General features: G+C 41.9%; 1 protein-coding gene across 1 annotated transcript in view; it reads right to left on the bottom strand.

Annotated features, from left to right (window-relative positions):
* LOC120933454 (mucin-3A-like) overlaps positions 1-24,624 on the bottom strand; it is a 42,870-nt gene extending 18,246 nt beyond the window's left edge. The window contains exons 1-3 of the mRNA XM_040346682.1: positions 18,229-24,624; positions 14,458-14,565; positions 11,305-11,420 (exon numbers count right to left, since the gene is read on the bottom strand). Coding sequence (XP_040202616.1) covers positions 11,305-11,420; positions 14,458-14,565; positions 18,229-23,467 — 5,463 coding nt within the window. The 5' untranslated portion in view covers positions 23,468-24,624. The remainder of the gene's footprint in view (positions 1-11,304; positions 11,421-14,457; positions 14,566-18,228) is intronic.
* Positions 24,625-24,932: the final 308 nt, after the last annotated feature.

The raw sequence follows: 24,932 nt of genomic DNA, 5'->3' as shown, positions 1-24,932 counted from the left end.
TCTAGCCAGAAGTGGTCTTCATTGAAAAAAAGTCATACATCCAACATGGAAAGAAAGCTAAGCAACTCAATTATGCAGGAAAATTTAGGAACTGGGTGCAGAAAAATATCAGCAGGTGCTCTGGAGTCGAAATCTGAAATATCTGGCTATAGTAAGTGTCAGTTTGTTGGCGAAGAGCTGGAGAGCAGTACAATAATGGGTGTCTACAGGCAACAATGAAGCATGGTGGAGGTTCATTGCAAGTTTTGGGCTGCATATCTGCAAATGGGGCTGGAGATTTGGTCAGGGTCAATGGTGTCCTCAATGTTAGGGTTAGGGGTCAGGGTTAAGAGTTAATGTTTAGGGTTAGGGTTTCCCCTTGAAGAATAAGGCTAGGACTCAGGAATTGGAATAGGGACCTCCCCAGAGGTCAAAGGTCAGAAGGGTTCCCAGAGGCCAATGGTCAAGAGGCGTGGCTGACCCACCCCGTCCAAAGTGGGGAATGACCAAGTCCTTAATGAAATACAGGCAGATACTTATCCATCATGCCACACCATTAGGTATTGGCCAATGGCCACAAATATTTATTCTGCAGCAGGACAATGACCCCAAACATACAGCCAATGTCATTAAGAACTATCTTCAGTGTAAAGAAGAACAAGGAGCCCTGATCTCAACATCATGAAGTCTGTCTGGGATTACATGAAGAGAGAGAAGGATTTAAGGCAGCCGACATCCACAGAACACATGTGATTACCGTATTTATCAGGGTATTGCATGCACCCGAGTATAGCGCGCACCCCTAAACTAGAAGGGAAATTTCAGAAAAAAAATACTTACAGTTTGAATGCCCCTCGTCGGTGTCTTGCCCGGCGTCCATCGGCGGCCTTGTCCGGTCCGACGTCCGTCTGCGGCCTCGGTGGTGTCCTCCCGCGCTGTCTTTGAGTCGAATCCCCGCTTCCCGCGCTGTGTTTGAACGCCGCCGCCGACATATACCGAGCGCAGTACACTCGGGCACGCTCGGCCACGCTTGGCTTCTCACGCATAAAGGCTAGGAGGTGTCACAGAGCGTGACCGCGAGTGAAGCCGAGCCTGGCCGAATGTACCCGAGTGTACTGCGCTCGATATATGTAGGCGGCGCAGTTCAAACTCAGCGTGGGAAGCGGGTATCGGCGTATATCGCGCACCCACGATTTTCCCCTTATTTTAAGGGGAAAAAAGTGCGCGGTAAACGCCGATAAATACGGTAGTTCTCCAAGATGTTTGAAACAACCTACCTGCCGAGTTCCTTCAAAAACTGTGCAAGTGTACCTAGAAGGAATGATGCTGTTTTGAAGGTAAATGGCGGTGTGGCAAGGGGTGGTCACACCAAATATTGATTTGATTTGGATTTATCTTCTGTTCCTTTACTTTCCATTGTTTTAATTGATAAAAATAAACCATTATTTCTGAAAGCATTCTTATGTTACAGCATTGCCTAAAACTTTCACACAGTACTGTAGCTATACATATTCTTTGTATTACAAATAAAGACATACTTCCCAACTTCCTGGCAAAGAGAGATACCTTTAGCACAAAAGTATGTAAGCAAGGGACACATTCCCTGCCACTCCAACAATAATTTGATAAACCCACACACAATTAACCATAATAGCAATATCCAATAATGTAGGGTTGTATAAGAGGTTTGGGAAGTCTAACACACTGTACTCTGTACAAACAAGTACAATGTCACATGTCATTAAAGCGGAGCTCCACCTAAAAATGGAACTTCCGCTTAACCCACTCCTCGCCCCCTTAAATGCCACATCTGGCATGTAATTTTTTTGGGGTGGGAGTGGGGGCTTCAGGAGAAGGGGACTTCCTGTCCCACTTCCTCCTTCCGCCGAGGGGCTGGAAAGGCGATTAGCTTAATCGCCTTTTCACAGCCCCTCCCTGTCCAATCGGATGGCGCCGCGCCACTCGCGCATGCGCACTGCCGCTCGCGCATGCGCAGTGGGTGCCCGGCCGTGAAGCCGAAAGCTGTCACTGCCGGGTGCCCACACTAAGAATGAAGACGCCGGCCGGCAAGGGGGGGCGAGGAGCGGAGCCCCGGTCGGCGAGGAGCTGGAGCAATGGAGCAGGTAAGTGTCTGTTTATTAAAAGCCAGCAGCTACACTTTTTGTAGCTGCTGACTTTTTTTAAACTAAAAAAAAAGGTGGAAAACCCCTTTAATTTATTTTCTTACCAGGTTGGCCCCGTACACACGACCAAACATGTATGCTGAAACTGGTCCGCGGACCAGTTTCAGCATACATGTTCGGTCGTGTGTAGGCGCGAGTGGGCCAAATTCCAGCAAACATTTGCCTGCCGGGCCTTTTCCCAGCGGGCAAATATTCCTGGACGTGTTTTAAAACCGTCCGCTGGAATCCTGCCCGCTCGGACATGTACGGTCGTCAGTACAGACCTACCGTACATGTCCGAGCGCCCGCCGTCCCTCGCATGCGTCGAATGACTTTGACGCATGCGTGGAAGCCTTTAAATGGCAGGCCCGCCCACGTCTCCGCGTCATCGCCGCGTCATCGTTGCGGCGACGACGCGGACACGCCCCGCGTATTGTTTACGCACGGACTTCTGTACGATGGTTAGTACAACCATCGTACAGAAGCCCTCTGGCAGGCATGTACGGTGGAAACGGTCCGACGGACCGGTTTCACCGTACAAGTTTGCTCGTGTGTACCGGGCCATAGAGTGTTAATGATTTGTAAAGAGTAGCGTGAATCAGGAAAATACCACATTATGGCCACTTATGATCAACAGCTCCATCTAGTGGCCATAATGTGATACTTTCCTGGTTAAGTGTATTCTTTATAAATAAATAGCATTAAACTTGGAGAGAAAATAGCTTAGTAACATGTGATTTTCCCCATTTGCACAGAATTAATGTGCATGCAGTTTGTCTTCAAGATGGAGCCATCTGATAAGAGAAGAGTCACTGAATGTGTATGTAAATTGCCTAATTAAAGCGGAGGTTCACCCAAATAACATTTATATCAGACCAGTAGGCGTTTCTATGCTGAGGAGGCATGTCATCTGGGAGGTCGCCCAGATGATTGACGTCCTTTCAGAAAAAGTTATTCCCTGGCGGATAAGGCCCCGCCCCCCGTATTGCGTAGGCGCGTCACGAGTCACGGCGTTTCCGAAAGAAGCCGAACATGCAGAGCTGCTAGCCGGCTCTATACGGCGCCTGCGCACCGACTAGGAGCTGTGTAGAGCTGACTGTGCAGGCGCCTTATAGAGCTTCTTCATGTTCGGCTTCTTTCGGAAACGCTGTGACGCGCCTATGCAATACAGGTATGTACAGCCTAAAAAAAAAAATGGCGGACTGTACATGTTAGAAGTATAAAGAAGTTGGTCTGATATAAATGTTATTTGGGTGAACCTCCGCTTTAAGGTCTGTAACCAACAGCAAAGTTAGAATGTGAAATGGAGATGTACTGGGTTAAGAATTGATTCAGACAAGAAAATACCTTAGCTTTTCTGATTATATATAGCGGGTAAAATAAGTATTGAATATGTCACCTTTTTTCTCTGTAAATATATTTCTCATCAGCAGTTTATAGCAGTCTTGTGACTTCTATCAGTGTCTGCTTAAAGCTTGTAAGAGGTGTTTTATTTCTCCTATAATGCTGCAGGACCCCAAAGCCTGTGTCTGGACTGTGCTAATTGGCTCTGTGCTGATCACATGCACCCTCCCAAAAAAAAAAAATCTAGCAACACACACTAAATTGAGCGAGTGACTCCAAAGGCTCTGTCTTACCAGTAGATGGATTGGGGACAGTGGAAGAAGGGGAGGATCCAAGAAGATAGGATCAAACAGCCTTTTTACATAATGCAGAGGATTACCCCTTAGGTTCCACAGTGAGCATGCTTTACTGCATATACAGACTGATTGTATTGTTGTGGTTTATTAACACTTAAAATCAGGGGTCTCATACTGGTGGCCCTCCAGCTGTTGCGAAACTACAAGTCCCATGAGGCATTGCAAGGCATTGCAAGGCTGACAGTTACAAGCATGACTCCCACAGGCAGAGGCATGATGGAATTTGTAGTTTTGCAACAGCTGTAGAACCACCAGTTTGAGACCCCTCCTTTAACCACTTAAGCCCCGGACCAATATGCTGGCTAAAGACCCAAGGGGTTTTTACAGTTCGGGACTGCGTCGCTTTAACAGACAATTGCGCGGTCGTGCGACGTGGCTCCCAAACAAAATTGGCGTCCTTTTTTCCCCACATATAGAGCTTTCTTTTGGTGGTATTTGATCACCTCTGCGGTTTTTATTTTTTGCGCTATAAACAAAAATAGAGCGACAATTTTGAAAAAAATGCAATATTTTTTACTTTTTGCTGTAATAAATATCCCCCAAAAACATATATAAAAAAAAAAAAATTTCCTCAGTTTAGGCCGATACGTATTCTTCTACCTATTTTTGGTAAAAAAAATCTCAATAATCGTTTATCGGTTGGTTTGCGCAAAATTTATAGCGTTTACAAAATAGGGGATAGTTTTTTTGCATTTTTATTTTTTTTATTTTTTTTACTAGTAATGGCGGCGATCAGCGATTTTTTTCGTGACTGCGACATTATGGCGGACACTTCGGACAATTTTGACACATTTTTGGGACCATTGTCATTTTCACAGCAAAAAATGCATTTAAATTGCATTGTTTATTGTGAAAATGACAGTTGCAGTTTGGGAGTTAAACACAGGGGGCGCAGTAACATTTAGGGATCACTGTGTATGTGTTTACTAGTGTAGGGGGGTGTGGCTGTAGGAATGACGTCATCGATCGAGTCTCCCATATAAAGGGGATCACCCGATCGATGCGCCGCCACAGTGAAGCACGGGGAAGCCGTGTTTACACACGGCTCTCCCCGTTCTTCAGCTCCGGGGAGCGATCGCGACGGAGCGGCTATAAACAAATAGCCGCGCCGTCGTCCCGGATCGCTCCCCGAGCGGACCCGACCTCCGCATGTACGGGGGGGGGGTCCCGATCGGACCCCCCACCCACGTCTAGCAGAGGACGTACAGGTACGTGGATGTGCCTGTCCGTGCCATTCTGCTGACGTAAATGTACATGAGGAGGTCGGGAAGTGGTTAAGTTATGTGTAATAAAATGAAATGACATAGGGAAAAGGTATTGAACACATGAAGAAATGGAGGTGCAAAAAAGATTGGAAAGCCAAGACACCAGCAGAAATATTTGAGTAATTAGAAAGCAATCCTGCCCCTTGTCAGTGGAAATTAATATCAGCTCGTTCAGCCTCAACTGATGGCCTATAAAAAAAGTGTCTCATTACCAAGGTGTCACACAAGAAACATGTCATGATGGGTAAAAGCAAAGAGTTCTCTCAAGACCTTCACAACCTAATGGTTGCAAAACATTCTGATGGCATTGGTTACAGAATGATTTCCAAACTTCTAATGTTCCAGTGAGCACTAATGGGGCCATAATCTAGAAGTGGAAAGAACCTAATTTCACCATAAACCAGCCATGACCAGGTAATCCTCACAAGATTTCTGACAGAGGAGTGAAAATAATTATTAGAATAGATAGAGTGCATTACCAGAGATCATTTAATAATATATTTTGTTTTGTATAAAAGTGGATACACCCAAAATTAAACTGACAAAGGGCCATAAACACAGTGCATGGACATGCACAGGACACAGGGTACAGCTAACGCCTTTCGGGGGCGCACCCCCTTCCTATGAGCTAGGTCTAGCTCGGGGGAAGGGGGGTGCGCCCCCAAAATGCGTTAGCTGTACCCCATGTTCTGTGCATGTGCATCCACTGTGTTTATGGCCTTTTGTCAGTTGCATTTTGTGAGTATCCACTTTTATACAAAAAAATATTATTATTAAAGTATCTCTGGTAATGCACTAGGTGTGGGAGCCTTCCATTTCTGTTTTTCTTGTAGTTCCTTTCGGATTACCCCATCTGAGGAAGGCAGTATTCATTTAGTTCTGGGATACCATATATACCTTTCACACCACCATTTTATCTGACATCTGTTACTCCTCACCTTGGAAGACCTATTAGCTCTGGAAGCGACTGTGTTGTTTGTATCTCCACTTGGGGAGAGCTTCAGAAAGACCTGGAATTAGCAGCTAAATTGTATTAACCACTTAAGGACCTTGCCTGTTTTTCAGACTCAGTTTTTACAAGATTATAACTATGATTTTTTTGCTAGAAAATTACTTAGAACCCCCAAACATTATATATATATATTTTCTAACACCCTAGAGAATAAAATGGAGGTCATTGCAATACTTTTATTCACACCGTATTTGTGCAGCGGTCTTACAAGCACACTTTTTTTGAAAAAAAATGTTTAATAAAAAAATAAGACAACAGTAAAGTTAGCCCAATTTGTTTTTTATATTGTAAAAGATAATGTTACGCCACGTAAAATGATACCCAACATGTCACGCTTCAAAATTGCACCCGCTCTTAGAATGGTGTCAAACTTTTACCCTTAAAAATCTCCATAGGCTTCACTTAGAAAATTCTATAGATTAGATATTTTGAGTTACAGGTCTAGGGATAGAATTATTGCTCTCGCTCTAACGATTGCAGTGATACTTCACTTGTGTGGTTTGAACACCGTTTTTATATGCGGGCGCTATTCACGTATGCGTTCACTTCTGTGCGTGAGCTCGTTTTCTTATTTATTTTAATTTATTTTATTAACTTTTACACTGTTTAAAAAAAAAATGGGTCACTTTTATTCCTATTACAAGGAATGTAAACATCCCTTGTAATAGAAAAAAGCATGACAGGTCCTCTTAAATATGAGATCTGGGGACAAAAAGATGTCAGATCTCATATTTACACTAAAATGCAATAGAAAAAAAAAAAAATGTAAATGTATCATTTAAAAAAATGACAACAGAAAAATGTGCCTTTAAAATGCATGGGCGGAAGTGACGTTTTGACATCGCTTCCGTCCTGCTATGCTATGGAGACGGGTGGGGGCCATCTTGCCCCCACTCGTATCCCAGCCAAGCAGGAAGAAGGACCCGATCGCCTCCGTCGCTACCGATGGCTCCGGTAAGTGGCGGAGAGCGGCGGGAGAGGTGATCTTGCGGCGAATCCGCTGTGGAGACCACCGTTATCATTTACAGGACCGCTCACAGAAAAGATGGATATCTTGGTTGTGGCAGCAGCTGCTGCCATTACCGAGATATCCATCTTTAAAGTGCCGACATATATGTACAGTACATGAGCGGGTTCTTAAGACAAAAAGTAATGCACTCACCCGCCATGACCTGTTTGTACGCTCACCACGCAAGACTCCATTGCTGAAGAAAAAGCATGTTGAAGCTCATTTAAAGTTTGCTGCACAATGTAACGGTCACCACCGTTTACTATTTCCCATTCCATCAACCACGACAGCTTATCTGACAATCCACAATCCAGCAGACAGGACCCATTTCATTTCCCAGTAAGACGAGACACACGCTCTGTTCCTGGTTCCAAAATGAATGAATGCTTTAATGGTTAGCTCTCAGGTTTTTATACAGTTACAAGCATGCTTCAGTAAGCACAGGGACAAAGACACACTCCACCCACACATCACACAATGGGGGGGGGGACTAACGAGTCTCAGATACACATCCCACAGACTTTTCGGCACTGGTCTGACATAATTAACATGACCTAATTGCTACACCTGAGAAGTCACACAAAACAGTGTCATTAGCATAACATAATGAAAGGTCTGTAGAAGCAGACCTAATTAACACCTCAACGTTAGACATCTGACCTTTACAGACTTATAGCTAGATTCATGTAGAGCGCCGCATCTTTAAGGCGGTGTAGCGTACCGTATTTACGCTACGCCACCTTAAAGGGTCACTAAAGGAAAAAAAATGTTTTGCTGAAATGACTGTTTACAGGGTATAGAGACATAAAAGTTAACTGATTCCTTTTAAAAATGAATAAAAATTTAATCTAATCTATCATATAATGTGCCTCTAGTTTCACTTTCGGTTTTAAAGGTACATACATGAAGTTCCGGGGGAGAGGTGAGTCGGGGAGACTCACAGAACAAAAACAAACAAATCCAGGGCAGTGTTTTGTTTTTAAAATGAATCTGATTCGTTCTGAGGAGTTTTAGACACACAGTAATGACAGCTTAGACCACCGTGAGAAAGCTCCCAGTACGATGGTTATAAGGAAACAGACAACCAGGAAGTGTGGAGATCACAGCAGAATTACAGCTACTTCAAAGCAAAAACGAACAATGAGGACATGAAACCAGGACTGCAGTAAGGTAAAGGAAGCTATTTAGCTAAAAAAAAAAATTCCTTTAGTGACCCTTTGAGTCAGAGAGGCAAGTACTGTATTCACAAAGTACTTGCCTCCTAACTTACGGCGGCGTATCGTAAATGGGGCCAGCGTAAGCGCGCCTAATTCAAATTAGGCTGAGGGGGTGTGTTTTATGTTAATGGGGGTGACCTGACGTGATTGACGTTTTTTACGAACGGCGCATGCGCCGTCCGTGTACATATCCCAGTGTGCATTGCGCCAAAGTACGCCGCAAGGACGTATTGGTTTCGACGTGAACGTAAATTACGTCCAGCCCTATTCACGGACGACTTACGCAAACGATGTAAAATTTTCAAATTTTGACGCGGGAACGACGGCCATACTTAACATTGACTACGCCTCCTAGGGGCAACTTTATCTTTACGCGGCGTATCTCTTACGGAAACGGCGTATTTTTACTGCGACGGGTGCACGTACGTTCGTGAATCTGCGTATCTAGTCATTTACATATTCTACGCCAAACTCAACGGAAGCGCCACCTAGCGGCCAGCCTAAAAATTACACTTTAAGATACGACGGCGTAGGAGACTTACGCCGCTCGTATCTTAGCCTAATTTAAAGGGTCACTAAAGGAAAAAAAATTTTTTGCTGAAATGACTGTTTATTGGGTATATAAAAGTTATTGGGACATAAAAGTTAACTATCAGGAAGAAAAAATTGCGCTAATCAAATACAAATTAAGTGAATAAATGGGAAGGCTGCAATAGCGTGAACTAACACAGAATAATGGAAAAAAGGAAAAAATTGCGCCAACCAATAATATAAAGAATGCTGGATATTGCAAGACGCCTATGTTCTAAAGTCGTTTCTGTGCCGTTTGTCTTGAGTCGGTCGAATTTGATTAGAAACCAGAAAAAAAGAGAGAAAAAGTCGCTCTAGGGAGGTTTACAACCGACTGGGCTGTTGAGATGTTATGAGGACGAGTACTGCTTAGTATATTCTGCTGCATCCCGTCGTGGATCTCTTAAAGGGCCGTGACCTGGTGTATCCCTGGCTGTGATCCCGCACTCTGGAGTATCCTGCTGTAATTTGAATAACGCTGTTATTTAATTACCTATCGGTAAGCCTCAGTCCATATGGTGGCGGTTCACAACTGTAAATCATCTTCACACTGGGTGTTGTCTGGTTTGGATTCATCATTTATGGACTCTGACACTGGATTTTTTCATTTATTCACGTTTTAAATGCACTCATATGGTGCATTTTTTTATTTCACTTGTGGGAACACAAAGGACTTTACCGTTTATATTATTGGTTGGCGCAATTTTTTCCTTTTTTCCATAAAAGTTAACTGATTCCTTTTAAAAATGATTAAAAATTGAATTTAATCTATCATATAATGTGCCTCTAGTTTCACTTTCGATTTTAAAGGTACATACATGAGAGGTGAGTCGGGAAGACTCACAGAACAAAAACAGACAAATCCAGGGCAGTGTTTTGTTTTTAAAATGAATCTGATTGGTTCTGAGGAGTTTTAGACACACAGTAATGACAGCTTAGACCACCGTGAAAATCTCCCAGTACCATGGTTATAAGGAAACAGGCAACCAGGAAGTGTGGAGATCACAGCAGAATTACAGCTACTTCAAAGCAAAAACGAACAATGAGGACATGAAACCAGTACTGCAGTAAGGTAAAGGAAGCTATTTAATGTTTCCTTTAGTGACCCTTTAAGCATATCTGGTTTCCAGAATACGCTTAAATTAACGCCGGCGTAGATTCAGAGTTACGACGGCGTATCTACTGATACGCCGGCGTAACTCTCTATGAATCTGACTATTAATTAGTACAATAGACACAAAACGGTATTAGCATCACACTATGGAATGTGTTTCAGAAGCCAGACTCAATTAACACCTCAACAGTCTATTGACCTGTTCATAAGGAACAACTTGTAATATTTCAAGATAATATTGCAAAACATGAATTATCAGTAATGTCCCATCTCATGTAATTAATGATATCATTACTCAGTCATCCTATGCCCCTATCGGACATAGGATGACCTAGACCCAAGAGTCATTGCTGAAGCTGGCACAGGAGTACCCCACATCCTTCAAAAGTCTCTGGGTGTCACTGGCCATTCCAGTACACACAACATTTAGACAAGGCTGTGAAATAAGGGGAGAATACTCTTTGGATGCCATAATACACACCATGTTTGAAGATCAAATGGCACATCACCCCAAAAACACCCCCCATACCAACAGTGAAGTTTGGAGGTGGGAACATCATGGTGTGGGGCTGTTTTTCAGCATATGGTAATGGCAAAATTCATATTATTGAAGGAAGGATGAATGGAAAAATGTACCAATACATTCTTGATAAAAATCTGCCGCCATCTACCAGAATGATGAAGATGAAACGAGGGAGAACATTTCAGCCAGACAATGATCCCAAACACAAAGCCAAGGAAACTCTCAATTGGTTTTAAAGAAAGAAAAATAAAGCTGCTAGAATGGCCCAGCCAATCATCAGACTTGAATCCAATCGAAAATCTATGGAAAGAACTAAAGATCAGAGTTTATAGAAGAGGCCCAGGGAACTTTCAAAATTTGTGTGGAAGCAATGCATGAGACTAGTTTCTCTATACAGGAGGCGTCTTCAGGCTGTCATTACCAACAAAAGATTTTGTATGAAGTATTAAATACATTTCAGTTAGCGCGTTCAATACTTTTTCCCTGTGTCCTTCCATTTTATTACACATAAACTAATTTCCGAACATATTTGTTTTGATTTTGTATGTATGGATTACATGGGTTGTTACTGACATGTGGTTAAAATTTCATGTCAATTGAAATATATTTAGCTAGAAAAATGGTGACGTGTTCAACTTTTATTTTACCCGCTATATATATATATATATATATATATGCACACAAACACATTTAAATTTCAATACAACTTCAAATAAGATTTAATCACGAGATAGTAATCACAACATAAATTACCTCACTCAGGAAATTCTCTTTATACTTTTTGTATTTGTCAGAGTTTTCATCCTTGAGATCTTCAGTAAAATTTTGTTCTATGGTAATGTTGACTGTTACTGTGACAGTGACCATTTCTATAACGAGAAGCACAAATCAAGCTCTAGTGTGTTTTCTGCTCACATTTTTTTTTTTACGGAAAAGTTTTTATTTGAAAGTAAGCAAAATACAAAATACATCAAATAAGGTATCCAGTAGACATGACAGGCAAGATAACACACATTGAAAATTACAGACTTCTGTGAGCATCAACTAACACAGTAACAGCTCAATAACACGAACTGCTGACCAAAGTCTGTGACAAACAACCGTCATGAATACCACAAGGGTAGCATTTAGTGGTAGAAAAATCAAATAACAAAAAGAAAAAAGAAAAATGGCAAAAACAAAACACAGAACTCACAGTAAAAAAAAAAAAAAATGTAAAGAAAGATAAATAAAAAATAAAATAATAATTTTTCTCTTTTTGTTTTTACACAAAAACCAATCTATGGTTGAGCTGAGATACGGTGCAAAAACCAGGGGTTCCATTTAGCGTTGTGAAGCGGCATGGTATCCCTAAGTGTGTGATGAATCTTCTCCGTGAGCATAATTTGGTCCACCCTAGACACAATCTGTGCCAGAGGAACCATGCTTCCAATGGAGCGCAATCGTCCAATGAACCGCCACACATATAGTGTGCAAAAGACGCATCAGGGGTTTAGGGGTATCTGGAATATTCTCGAACAGCAAACAGTGAGTGTGTGTCAGAGCCATGCTACTCCCAGCCAACATATCCAACAAATCCAAGACCTCCCTCCAAGTGGAACGTAACTTCTCGCATTCCCAAAACAAATGTAAAAAAGATCTTCTGCTCACATTTTAAGTTATTAGCATAAATATTATAAAAAAAAAAATGTTGTGCTCATTTAACAAAATTTTCTTTACTAGCAAAATGTACATTTTTTTTCCATTTAAAGCTGAACTCTAGACAAAAGCTTATTATTCAGATAAAATTCTACATTGTTGGTTGTTTTACCAGCTAAAGGATTTATATTTATGTCCATCCAGTCCTGAGATTTAGGCCTCATACACACAACCGTTTTCCTCGTCAAAATCCATCAAGAAAAATGCTGGCAGAGCTTTTTTGTTGAGGAAAACGGTCGTGTGTATGTTTTTCGTCGAGAAAACTGTTGTGGATCTCGATGAGAAAAAAAGAGAACATGCTCTCTTTTTTCTCGTCGGGAGTCTCAATTTCCTTGTCGGGTTTCTCGTCGGGCTGGTTTACGACGAGAAACACGTTCGTGTGTATGCTTAGAAACCCACGCATGCAGGGCCGGATTCCAGACAAGGCCAACAAGGCCAGGCCTCGGGGCGGCAGTGGGTGCAGGGGCGGCACTGCGGCTGAGAGGAGAGGACACTTTTACTTTCCCCTGTCATGTGGATGGTGAGAGGAGAAAAAACAGAGGGAAGAGGAGGTGAGCAACCTCCCTCCCGGTACTCAATGTCGTTTTGTCATTCATTTTCGGCAGCAAAACCCCCCCCCCCTTCTCAGTGTCCTGCCGAAAAAGAAAAAGTCACCCGGCGGATAATGTCCCCCCTGCTGTACTGCGCAGGCGGGGGCGGCATTGAAGGACCTGGCCTTGGGGTGGCAAAGGGAGTAAATCCGGGCCTGCGCGCATGCTCAGAATAAAGTATGAGATGGGAGTGTGCCTTCGGTAAAAGTAGCGTTTGTAATGGAGATACCACATTCGTCGCGCTGTAACAGACTGAAAAGCGCGAATCGTCTCTCACCAAACTTTTACTAAACACGCGGTAACACAAGATTAGCAAAAGCAGCCCCAAGGGTGGCGCCAGTGGAATCAAACTTCCCCTTTATAGTGCCGTCGTACGTGTTGTACGTCACCGCGTTTGAGAACGACGAGATTTTGTCTTGACAGTGTGTATGCAAGGAAAGCTCAACAAGATTCTCCACAAGCTTGACAAGAACCTCGTCGAGGAAAACAACGTTTCTTTTACGACAAGATTATCGGTCGTGTGTACGAGGCCTTTCACTGCTCTGCCACACACTGTACGGCCCTGTCTGTCTCTGCTGCAGTTTCACTTTTAATTACAGGTTCCCTCACTACATTTACTCTGTGACTGGACAGGGAAAGGAGAAACAACACACTAAAGCCTAGGTTAACCGATGAAGCTGACTGATGGTCCGTCGCGCCTACACACCATCAGTTAAAAAACCGACCATGTCAGAACGCGGTGACATAAAACACAACGACGTGCTGAAAAAAATGAAGTTCAATGCTTCCAAGCATGTGTCAACTTGATTCTGAGAATGCGTGGATTTTTAACCAATGGTTTTGCATACTAACGATCGGTTTTGACCTATCGGTTAGCAATCCATCGGTTAAATTTTAAAGCAAGTTGCCATTTTTTTAACCGAAGGTTAAATAACCTATGGGGCCTACACACGATTGGTTTAACCTATCGTGTGTACGAGCCTTAACAAGTTTGTCTTTCCTCATCCTCTCTAAACGCTATATCATGATCCACCATTAAAGTGGATGTAAACCAGAAATGTCACAATGTAGAGTATAAGATTTCCTATCATCTGTGCCCAGTCTTGCCACACAGAGTGAATGCAGCTCTGAGCAATCCTCTTTTATTGTTCAGTGAAATAAAACAGACTTACAGAGAAAAACCTTAGTCCGTTCCGCCCCCTTGTTGTGAGTGACAGGTCATTTAAATATCTCATGCACTAGCCTGGAGACAGGCATTATTATCAATTTTCACCCCCACTCCTTTTCTGAAGTCATGTGGTTACTTTTCTGGATTTTGACTGGATGTTAGTGATCATAGCAGAATTTAGTGTAAGGAATGCATAGGAAAAAATGCATGTTGACAAGGGGAGTGTAGAGGAGGACGGGGAGTCTACTGACATCACGATCCACCCACGGAATCTGCAGTTTTTCAGTTCTTATAACAGACAGAGGGGAGACATTTGACAGGTAAGGATACATGCAGGAGGCATCTATATCCTTATAGATCAGCACTATGGCAGTAGTGAGAAAGGATGAGAGTGGCTTTACATCCACTTTAATGTATGTAATTCCTTTTATAGAATGGAAATAAACTTACCTTTCTTGATTTCACTCACAATGAATTCACACCTGATCCCGTAGAAATTTTCATTTTTGCATACACATCTGTTTCCATCATAATAACCACCATTTTCACAATTGACTCCTTCAAAGACATTACATAAAAACACGTGAGTTTACAATTTCCTGAATTTTTTCAATTTGAAAAAATCTCACTCTTGCACTGGAATTTATCCGGTACAATTATGTATTTCTTAAATCGGGACTAAAATTTATCTGAGCACCACAAACTGAAATCTCTATTAAATTCATGAATTTGAAATACACCCTCCCCCTTAGCATCTCTAGCTGTGGCTATCTTTGGTAAGGGCCGATATTTCATGTAGCATTTACTTCTAGAAATCCATCTGCCCTTAGCTCAGGCATGAAGGCAGGAGGGTGTGCTTAGCAGAGAAACTCCCTCCTCTCCTCCTCCCATATGAAAGACAAAAATTCACATGAAGACTCCTGGGATGTATGACAGAAACCAGGAAGCAACTGAATTAATAAAAAAAAAAATGTTTAAAACAAGCAAATATAATATAATATACCTTCCTATCTATGTAAGAAATATATCAGAAATTATCCAAAGATAAAACTGATCCAAACGCTCTGTGGATATAGTGTAATATATAAAATAGTAATTGTTTTTTGCAGAATAGCAGCTATTATAAAAGAAATGAAATGAATAAAAAAAGTGTCTCTGGATGGAAACACTAACAGCGCTGTTAGTGTTTCCATCCAGAGACACTTTTTTTATTCACTTCCTATCTATGTATTAATGGTAGCAGAATAAGGAAAACAATAGTTAATGCTGATTGAGAGAGTTTAGTTCTGCTTTAATGTGAAAACATTGCGATTGTGATACTTTTGATGGCTATACACTTTACAATTTGAATATACAATTTTTGTTCACCTTAATGCATCCTATGCATCCACTTTAATGCATCCTATGCATTAAAGTGGATCTCCCCCGGAAAAAAAAATATTAAAAGCCAGCAGCTGCTTACTTTTAATATTAGGACACTTACCTGTCCTGGAGTCCAGCGCCGTCGGCAGCAGAGGACGAGCAATCGCTCGTCACTCTGCTGCCCCCACCGCCATCCTTGGTGAGGGGATCAGGAAGTGAAGCGCCGTCCTCACTGGTCTCCGTTGTGTTCTGGGAGCCGAGTGTTTCCCAGAACACAACGGGCGGGGGCGGCAAGTGATGCACTACCCGCAGACTCCCCGCAGTGAGGACCCCAAAAAGTGGGTGCAAATAGGGGGGGTTCTGATGAGCGGAAGTTCCACTTTAGGGTGAAGCTCCGCTTTAAGGTGAAAAAACATCCAAAAGCCCCTGTTTTACTTACCTCACCCCTCGAAAGTCCTGCGCTCGTCCCCGTCATCCTCTTCGGTTCCCAGCTGGTGATTTGGCTAGGTTGGACAGATTGATAGCAGTGCAGCCATTTGCTGGCGCTGCTGTCAATCACATCCAATGACGCGGCGCGCCGGGGGGCAGGGCCAAGTGATACAGTCGGCGGCTATGCCCACCACTGTATCACGGAAGCACGCACGCAAGAGCTTTCCCCCATGCGAGCTCGCTCGCATGAAGGTGGAAAGCTCTTGCGGAGGGGGAGCCATGACAGCCGCCGAGGGATCCCAGAAGACGTGGATCGGGGCCACTGTGTGCAAAACGAGCCACACAGTGGAGGTAAGTATAACATGTTTGTTATTTTTTTACTTTAGTGTCACTTTAACCACTTAAGGACCGCCTCCTGCACATATACGTCGGCAGAATGGCACGGCTGGGCACAAGCACGTACCTGTACGTCCTCTTTAAGTGCCCAGCCGTGGGTCGCGGGCGCGCACCCGCGATCCGGTCCGAAGCTCTGCGGCCGCGGGACCCGCAGAGCCAATCGCCACTGGAGTCCCGCGATCGGTCCCCGGAGCTGAAGAACGAGGAGAGCTGTGTGTAAACACAGCTTCCCCGTTCTTCACTGTGGCGCTGTCATTGATCGTGTGTTCCCTGATATAGGAAAGCACGATCAATGATGTCACACGTCCAGCCCCGCCCCCTACAGTTAGAAACACATATGAGGTCACACTTAACCCCTTCAACGCCCCCTAGTGGTTAACTCCCAAACTACAATTGTCATTTTCGCAGTAAACAATGCCTTTTTATAGCATTATTTGCTGTGAAAATGACAACTGTCCCAAAAATTTGTCAAAATTGTCCGATGTGTCCGCCATAATGTCGATGTCACGAAAAAAATCAAATACCACCAAAAGAAAGCTCTATTTGTAGGAAAAAAAGGACGCCAATTTTGTTTGGGAGCCACGTCGCACGACCGCGCAATTGTCAGTTAAATCGACGTAGTGCCGAATCGCAAAAACTGGCCAGGTCCTTTACCTGCATTTTGGTCCGGGTCTTAAGTGGTTAAGCACATGATTAGAGTCTGAGGCTCTAATTGGATTAAAAAAAGGGTGGGCTGAGCCCACCCAGTTGTGTAACAATAGCAAAATAATATTCGCTATTGTCTTCCTGATTCTCCTCCTGGCCAATCACGAAGAAGGTCTTAAGACCCAATTGGCTGAGAAGAGAAGTGATCATATTGGCCGCCGAGGGAAGCTGCCAAGGAAAAAACCACTGTGAAGCCGGAGACACAGGGTGAAGCCGCCGAGGAAGAAGCCCCCGAAAAGGAGAAGGTGATAAAGGAAGGAACCAAAGCTGCCCACAACCTAGATAAGTGCAGAGCTGGTTGGGGGATGAATGAGCGACGGGGGGGGTTTGACTGAGAGACCGACCGGGGGGGGTTTTGGGGGTGGTGCCAGAATCTCTTTTTTGCCGCCCCCTCCCCAAAATATACAGCACCAGCCGCCACTTCAGAAACCCAATTTTAACAATCCACTATATTTGTATTTGGTCAGATAGGCTTTCGTCCTGCAAAATTCTTGGTGGATCTAAGGAAAATGAATCAATTATATTGCATGGTAGGAGCAGAAGGTGATAATAGAAAAAAAAAGAAATGGTGATTTTAGTTTTCAGAAAACAGTAAAAAATTAAGATTCACTAAGAATTGCTTTGTTTTCTTAATATGATTAAAAATGTTTAAGAACAATAATACTAAAAATAAGAATGCTTATTGCTGTTAAATTACATACTCAAAAAAGTATATATAATGCAATATCATTTTGAGACTGGCATGTCTCTACACATATGATGTACATTCTTAAAGAAATATGTAAATATTGATATAATTAAGTCAATAAATAACAGTTTCTTTACCCTAATTATTAATATTAAATCTAAACATTAAAGTGTACATTCACCCTTTTCATAAAAATTAACCAACAACATAAAACCGCCAAAACCACCCCCCACCCCCCCAGTCCCTACTGTACTTAACGCCGTAGGTGATGAGATGTCTGCGCCTTCGCAGTGTAGAAGTCCAGGAATTTGAAATACATACTTGTTTCCCCTTCTTTCTGTAGGGCATTCTGATTGGTCAGATTGGTCACATATCAGCGTTGACTAATTGGGAGCACTCTGATCTGGAAGGAAGACCTGGAGATAGATGGGGGGAAATAACAGGGATTTCTAATCCCTGGATTGCTAGAATGGTTGTGTGGTGCTGACATATCATTCATCACCCATGGAGGTACAGTAAGTACTGAGGAAACTTGGAATAAGTTCACTTAATCCACCAGGTGAAAAAAAATAATTATCCCCCAATAAAAGATGAAAGGGCATGGTGAAAACAAAGCACAATATTTGTAAGCTCACACTCACCTGGCTGTGTAATTGGTGGCTTTTTGGTAGTAGAGGTTGTTGGTGTAGACTGGGTAGAAGTCTTAGTAGACTGACTAGTGGATAATATGGTGGAGGGATGTGTAGAGGGCTGTGCAGTTGTATTAGAGGTGAGTCTACTTTCAGTAGAATGATTAGTGGATAATATGGTGAAAGTTTGTGTAGAGGACTGTGTAGTTGTATCAGGAGTGGGTCTAATTACAGAAGATTGATTAGTGAATAACATGGTGGAGGGTTGTGTAGAGGACTGTATAGTTGTATTAGAAGCGGGTCTACTTTCAGTAGAATGATTAGTAGATAATATGGTGGATGGTTGTGTAGAGGATTGTGAAGTTGTATTAGAAGTGGGTCTACTTTCAGTAGAATTATTAGTGGATAATATGGTGGAGGGCAGTGTAGAGGACTGTATAGTTGTATTAGAAGTGGGTCTACTTTCAGTAGACTGATTAATGGATAGTATGGTGGAGGGCTGTGTAGAGGACTGTAAAGTTGTAGTAGAAGTGGGTCTACTTTCAGTAGACTGATTAGTGGACAATATGGTGGAGGGCAATGTAGAGGACTGTATAGTTGTATCAGGAGTGGATGTAATTACAATAGATTGATTAGTGGACAATATGGTGGAGGGCTGTGTAGAGGAATGTATAGTTGTATTAAAAATGGGTCTAATTTCAGTAGATTGATTTGTGGATAATATGGTAGAGGGTTGTGTTGAGGACTGTGTACCTGTGGGTACAGTTTCACTAGAATATTCAGTGAATGAGACAGTGGGTTTTTCTGTTGGGAACGTTATAGATGTATCAGAAGTGGGTATAGTTTCAGTAGAATAACCAGTTAATGAAGTTGTTGGTGTCTCTGTTGTAGACTGTATGGATAGAGCAGAGGTGGCTAAAGTTTCAGTAGAGTGCTCAGTAAATAAAGTTGATGATATTTCTGATGTAGACTGTATAGATGTAACAGGGGTGGAAATAGTTTCAGTAGAACGATCAGTGAATGAGGTTGTGTGTATCTCTGTTGAGGACTGTATGGATATATCTGAGGTGGGTACAGTTTTGGTAGAATGATCAGTTATTGAAGTTGTGGGTATCTCTGTTGAGGAGGGAATTGATATATCTGAGGTAAGTACAGTTTCAGTAGAATGATCTGTTAATGAGGTTGTGGGTATCCCCGTTGAGGACTGTATGGATATATCTGAGGTGGGTTCAGTTTTAGTAGAATGATCTGTTAATGATGTTGTGGGTATCTCTGTTGAGGACTGTATGGATATATCTGAGGTGGGTTCAGTTTTAGTAAAATGTTGAGTTAATGAAGTTGTTGGTGTCTCTGTTGTAGACTGTATGGATAGAGCAGAGGTGGCTAAAGTTTCAGTAGAGTGCTCAGTAAATAAAGTTGTTGATATTTCTGGTGTGGACTGTATAGATGTAACAGGGGTGGAAATAGTTTCAGTAGAACGATCAGTGAATGAGGTTGTGTGTATCTCTGTTGAGGACTGTATGAATATATCTGAGGTGGGTACAGTTTTGGTAGAATGATCAGTTATTGACGTTGTGGGTATCTCTGTTGAGGAGGGAATTGATATATCTGAGGTAAGTACAGTTTCAGTAGAATGATCTGTTAATGAGGTTGTGGGTATCCCCGTTGAGGACTGTATGGATATATCTGAGGTGGGTTCAGTTTTAGTAGAATGATCTGTTAATGAGGTTGTGGGTATCTCTGTTGATGACTGTATGGATATATCTGAGGTGGGTACAGTTTTGGTAGAATGATCAGTTATTGAAGTTGTGGGTATCTCTGTTGAGGAGGGAATTGATATATCTGAGGTAAGTACAGTTTCAGTAGAATGATCTGTTAATGAGGTTGTGGGTATCCCCGTTGAGGACTGTATGGATATATCTGAGGTGGGTTCAGTTTTAGTAGAATGATCTGTTAATGAGGTTGTGGGTATCTCTGTTGAGGACTGTATGGATATATCTGAGGTGGGTACAGTTTTGGTAGAATGATCAGTTATTGAAGTTGTGGGTATCTCTGTTGAGGAGGGAATTGATATATCTGAAGTAAGTACAGTTTCAGTAGAATGATCTGTTAATGAGGTTGTGGGTATCCCCGTTGAGGACTGTATGGATATATCTGAGGTGGGCTCAGTTTTAGTAGAATGATCTGTTAATGAGGTTGTGGGTATCTCTGTTGAGGACTGTATGGATATATCTGAGGTGGGTTCAGTTTTAGTAAAATGTTGAGTTAATGAAGTTGTTGGTGTCTCTGTTGTAGACTGTATGGATAAAGCAGAGGTGGCTAAAGTTTCAGTAGAGTGCTCAGTAAATAAAGTTGTTGATATTTCTGGTGTGGACTGTATAGATGTAACAGGGGTGGAAATAGTTTCAGTAGAACGATCAGTGAATGAGGTTGTGTGTATCTCTGTTGAGGACTGTATGGATATATCTGAGGTGGGTACAGTTTTGGTAGAATGATCAGTTATTGAAGTTGTGGGTATCTCTGTTGAGGAGGGAATTGATATATCTGAGGTAAGTACAGTTTCAGTAGAATGATCTGTTAATGAGGTTGTGGGTATCCCCGTTGAGGACTGTATGGATATATCTGAGGTGGGTTCAGTTTTAGTAGAATGATCTGTTAATGAGGTTGTGGGTATCTCTGTTGAGGACTGTATGGATATATCTGAGGTGGGTACAGTTTTGGTAGAATGATCAGTTATTGAAGTTGTGGGAATCTCTGTTGAGGAGGGAATTGATATATCTGAGGTAAGTACAGTTTCAGTAGAATGATCTGTTAATGAGGTTGTGGGTATCCCCGTTGAGGACTGTATGGATATGTCTGAGGTGGGCTCAGTTTTAGTAGAATGATCTGTTAATGAGGTTGTGGGTATCTCTGTTGAGGACTGTATGGATATATCTGAGGTGGGTTCAGTTTTAGTAAAATGTTGAGTTAATGAAGTTGTTGGTGTCTCTGTTGTAGACTGTATGGATAGAGCAGAGGTGGCTAAAGTTTCAGTAGAGTGCTCAGTAAATAAAGTTGTTGATATTTCTGGTGTGGACTGTATAGATGTAACAGGGGTGGAAATAGTTTCAGTAGAACGATCAGTGAATGAGGTTGTGGGTATCCCCGTTGAGGACTGTATGGATATATCTAAGGTGGGTTCAGTTTTAGTAGAATGATCTGTTAATGAGGTTGTGGATATCTCTGTTGAGGACTGTATGGATATATCTGAGGTGGGTACAGTTTTGGTAGAATGATCAGTTATTGAAGTTATGGGTATCTCTGTTGAGGAGGGAATTGATATATCTGATGTAAGTACAGTTTCAGTAGAATGATCTGTTAATGAGGTTGTGGGTATCCCCGTTGAGGACTGTATGGATATATCTGAGGTGGGTTCAGTTTTAGTAGAATGATATGTTAATGAGGTTGTGGGTATCTCTGTTGAGGACTGTATGGATATATCTGAGGTGGGTACAGTTTTGGTAGAATGATCAGTTATTGAAGTTGTGGGTATCTCTGTTGAGGAGGGAATTGATATATCTGAGGTAAGTACAGTTTCAGTAGAATGATCTGTTAATGAGGTTGTGGGTATCCCCGTTGAGGACTGTATGGATATATCTGAGGTGGGCTCAGTTTTAGTAGAATGATCTGTTAATGAGGTTGTGGGTATCTCTGTTGAGGACTGTATGGATATATCTGAGGTGGATTCAGTTTTAGTAAAATGTTGAGTTAATGAAGTTGTTGGTGTCTCTGTTGTAGACGGTATGGATAGAGCAGAGGTGGCTAAAGTTTCAGTAGAGTGCTCAGTAAATAAAGTTGTTGATATTTCTGGTGTGGACTGTATAGATGTAACAGGGGTGGAAATAGTTTCAGTAGAACGATCAGTGAATGAGGTTGTGTGTATCTCTGTTGAGGAGGGAATTGATATATCTGATGTAAGTACAGTTTCAGTAGAATGATCAGTTATTGAAGTTATGGGTATCTCTGTTGAGGAGGGAATTGATATATCTGATGTAAGTACAGTTTCAGTAGAATGATCAGTTATTGAAGTTATGGGTATCTCTGTTGAGGAGGAAATTGATATATCTGAGGTAAGTACAGTTTCAGTAGAATGATCTGTTAATGAGGTTGTGGGTATCCCCGTTGAGGACTGTATGGATATATCTGAGGTGGGTTCAGTTTTAGTAGAATGATATGTTAATGAGGTTGTGGGTATCTCTGTTGAGGACTGTATGGATATATCTGAGGTGGGTACAGTTTTGGTAGAATGATCAGTTATTGAAGTTGTGGGTATCTCTGTTGAGGAGGGAATTGATATATCTGAGGTAAGTACAGTTTCAGTAGAATGATCTGTTAATGAGGTTGTGGGTATCCCCGTTGAGGACTGTATGGATATATCTGAGGTGGGCTCAGTTTTAGTAGAATGATCTGTTAATGAGGTTGTGGGTATCTCTGTTGAGGACTGTATGGATATATCTGAGGTGGATTCAGTTTTAGTAAAATGTTGAGTTAATGAAGTTGTTGGTGTCTCTGTTGTAGACGGTATGGATAGAGCAGAGGTGGCTAAAGTTTCAGTAGAGTGCTCAGTAAATAAAGTTGTTGATATTTCTGGTGTGGACTGTATAGATGTAACAGGGGTGGAAATAGTTTCAGTAGAACGATCAGTGAATGAGGTTGTGTGTATCTCTGTTGAGGAGGGAATTGATATATCTGATGTAAGTACAGTTTCAGTAGAATGATCAGTTATTGAAGTTATGGGTATCTCTGTTGAGGAGGGAATTGATATATCTGATGTAAGTACAGTTTCAGTAGAATGATCAGTTATTGAAGTTATGGGTATCTCTGTTGAGGAGGAAATTGATATATCTGAGGTAAGTACAGTTTCAGTAGAATGATCTGTTAATGAGGTTGTGGGTATCCCCATTGAGGACTGTATGGATATATCTGAGGTGGGTTCAGTTTTAGTAGAATGATCTGTTAATGAGGTTGTGGGTATCTCTGTTGAGGACTGTATGGATATATCTGAGGTGGGTTCAGTTTTAGTAAAATGTTCAGTTAATGAAGTTGTTGGTGTCTCTGTTGTAGACTGTATGGATAGAGCAGAGGTGGCTAAAGTTTCAGTAGAGTGCTCAGTAAATAAAGTTGTTGATATTTCTGGTGTGGACTGTATAGATGTAACAGGGGTGGAAATAGTTTCAGTAGAATGATCAGTGAATGAGGTTGTGTGTATCATTGATGAGGACTGTAGGGATATATCTGAGGTGGGTACAGTTTTGGTAGAATGATCAGCTAATGAAGTTGTGGGTATCTCTGTTGAGGACAGTATGGATATATCTGAGATGGGAACAGTTTCAGTAGAATGATGAGTTAATAAAGTTGTGGGTATCTCTGTTGAAGACTCTATAGATATATCTGAGGTGGGTACCGTTTCAGTAGAATGATCAGTTAATGAGGTTGTGGGTATCCCTGTTGAGGACTGTATGGATATAAAAGAGGTGGTTACAATTTCAGTTGACTGATCAGTGAATGAGGTTGTGTGTATATCTGTTGACGACTGTATGGATATATCTGAGGTGAGTACAGTTTCAGTAGAATGATCTGTTAATGAGGTTGTGAGTATCCCTGTTGAGGACTGTATGGATATATCTGAGGTGGGTTCAGTTTCAGTAACATTTTCAGTGAATGAGGTTGTTGGTATCTCTATCGTAGACTGTATGGATATAATAGAGGTGGGTACAGTTTCAGTAGACTGATCAGTTAATGGAGATGTGGGTATCTCTGTTGAGGACTGTAAAGATATATCTGAGGTGGGTACAGTTTCAGTAGAATGATCAGTTAATGAGATTGGGGGTATCTCTGTTGAGGACGGTATGGCTATATCTGAGATGTGAACAGTTTCAGTAGAATGATACGTTAATGAGGTTGTGGGTATCTCTGTTGAAGACTCTATGGATATATCTGAGGTGGGTTCAGTTTCAGTAGAATGAACAGTTAATGAGATTGTGGGTATCCCTGTTGTGGATGGTTTGGATATATCTGAGGTGGGTTCACTTTCAGTAGAATGATCAGTTAACGAGGTTGTGGGTATCTCTGTTGTGGACAGTATGGATATACCGGTATCCGAGGTGGATTCAGTTTCAGTAGAATTATCGGTTAATGAGGTTGTGGGTTTTTCTGTTGAGGACTGTATGGATATATCTGAGGTGGGTTCAGTTTCAGTAGAATAATCAGTTAATGAGGTTGTGGGTATCTCTGTTGATGATTGTATGGCTATACCAGGCACGGTGGTGGATTCTGTGCTTGAATTCAAGTCTGTTGTTAATTCTTCTGATGTGGCATCACTGGTTGTTGATGAAGGGAATTCTGTTTCTGGAGTAATAGAAAAGTTTATAGATTGTTATACTAATATAGTAGCTGATTATGTTAGTGTTGTTGACATTAGATTTATTTTTCTTTTTTTAAGATTTTGTAACAAAGTACATTGAACAGTCGTTGTCACGGTATGAACACATTACTGAAAAACAGACAAAGTGAACTATATGAATTATACTGGGTAGCATACATACGTTGCAAGTCCCTACCCCGTCTCCCCCCGCACCCCATCTGGGAGCAAACTGTGCTGGGAAAGGCCAGGCAGTACGATCCCTGAACAGTATATACCATCGGTACAAAGTGTGTACATAACATCTAGTACAAGT

This window comes from Rana temporaria, chromosome 3 (genome assembly GCF_905171775.1).
Source record: "Rana temporaria chromosome 3, aRanTem1.1, whole genome shotgun sequence".
Classification (NCBI taxonomy): domain Eukaryota; kingdom Metazoa; phylum Chordata; class Amphibia; order Anura; family Ranidae; genus Rana; species Rana temporaria.
The sequence above is the reverse complement of the archived record's forward strand: the minus strand, read 5'-3'. Positions and strand labels throughout refer to the sequence as shown.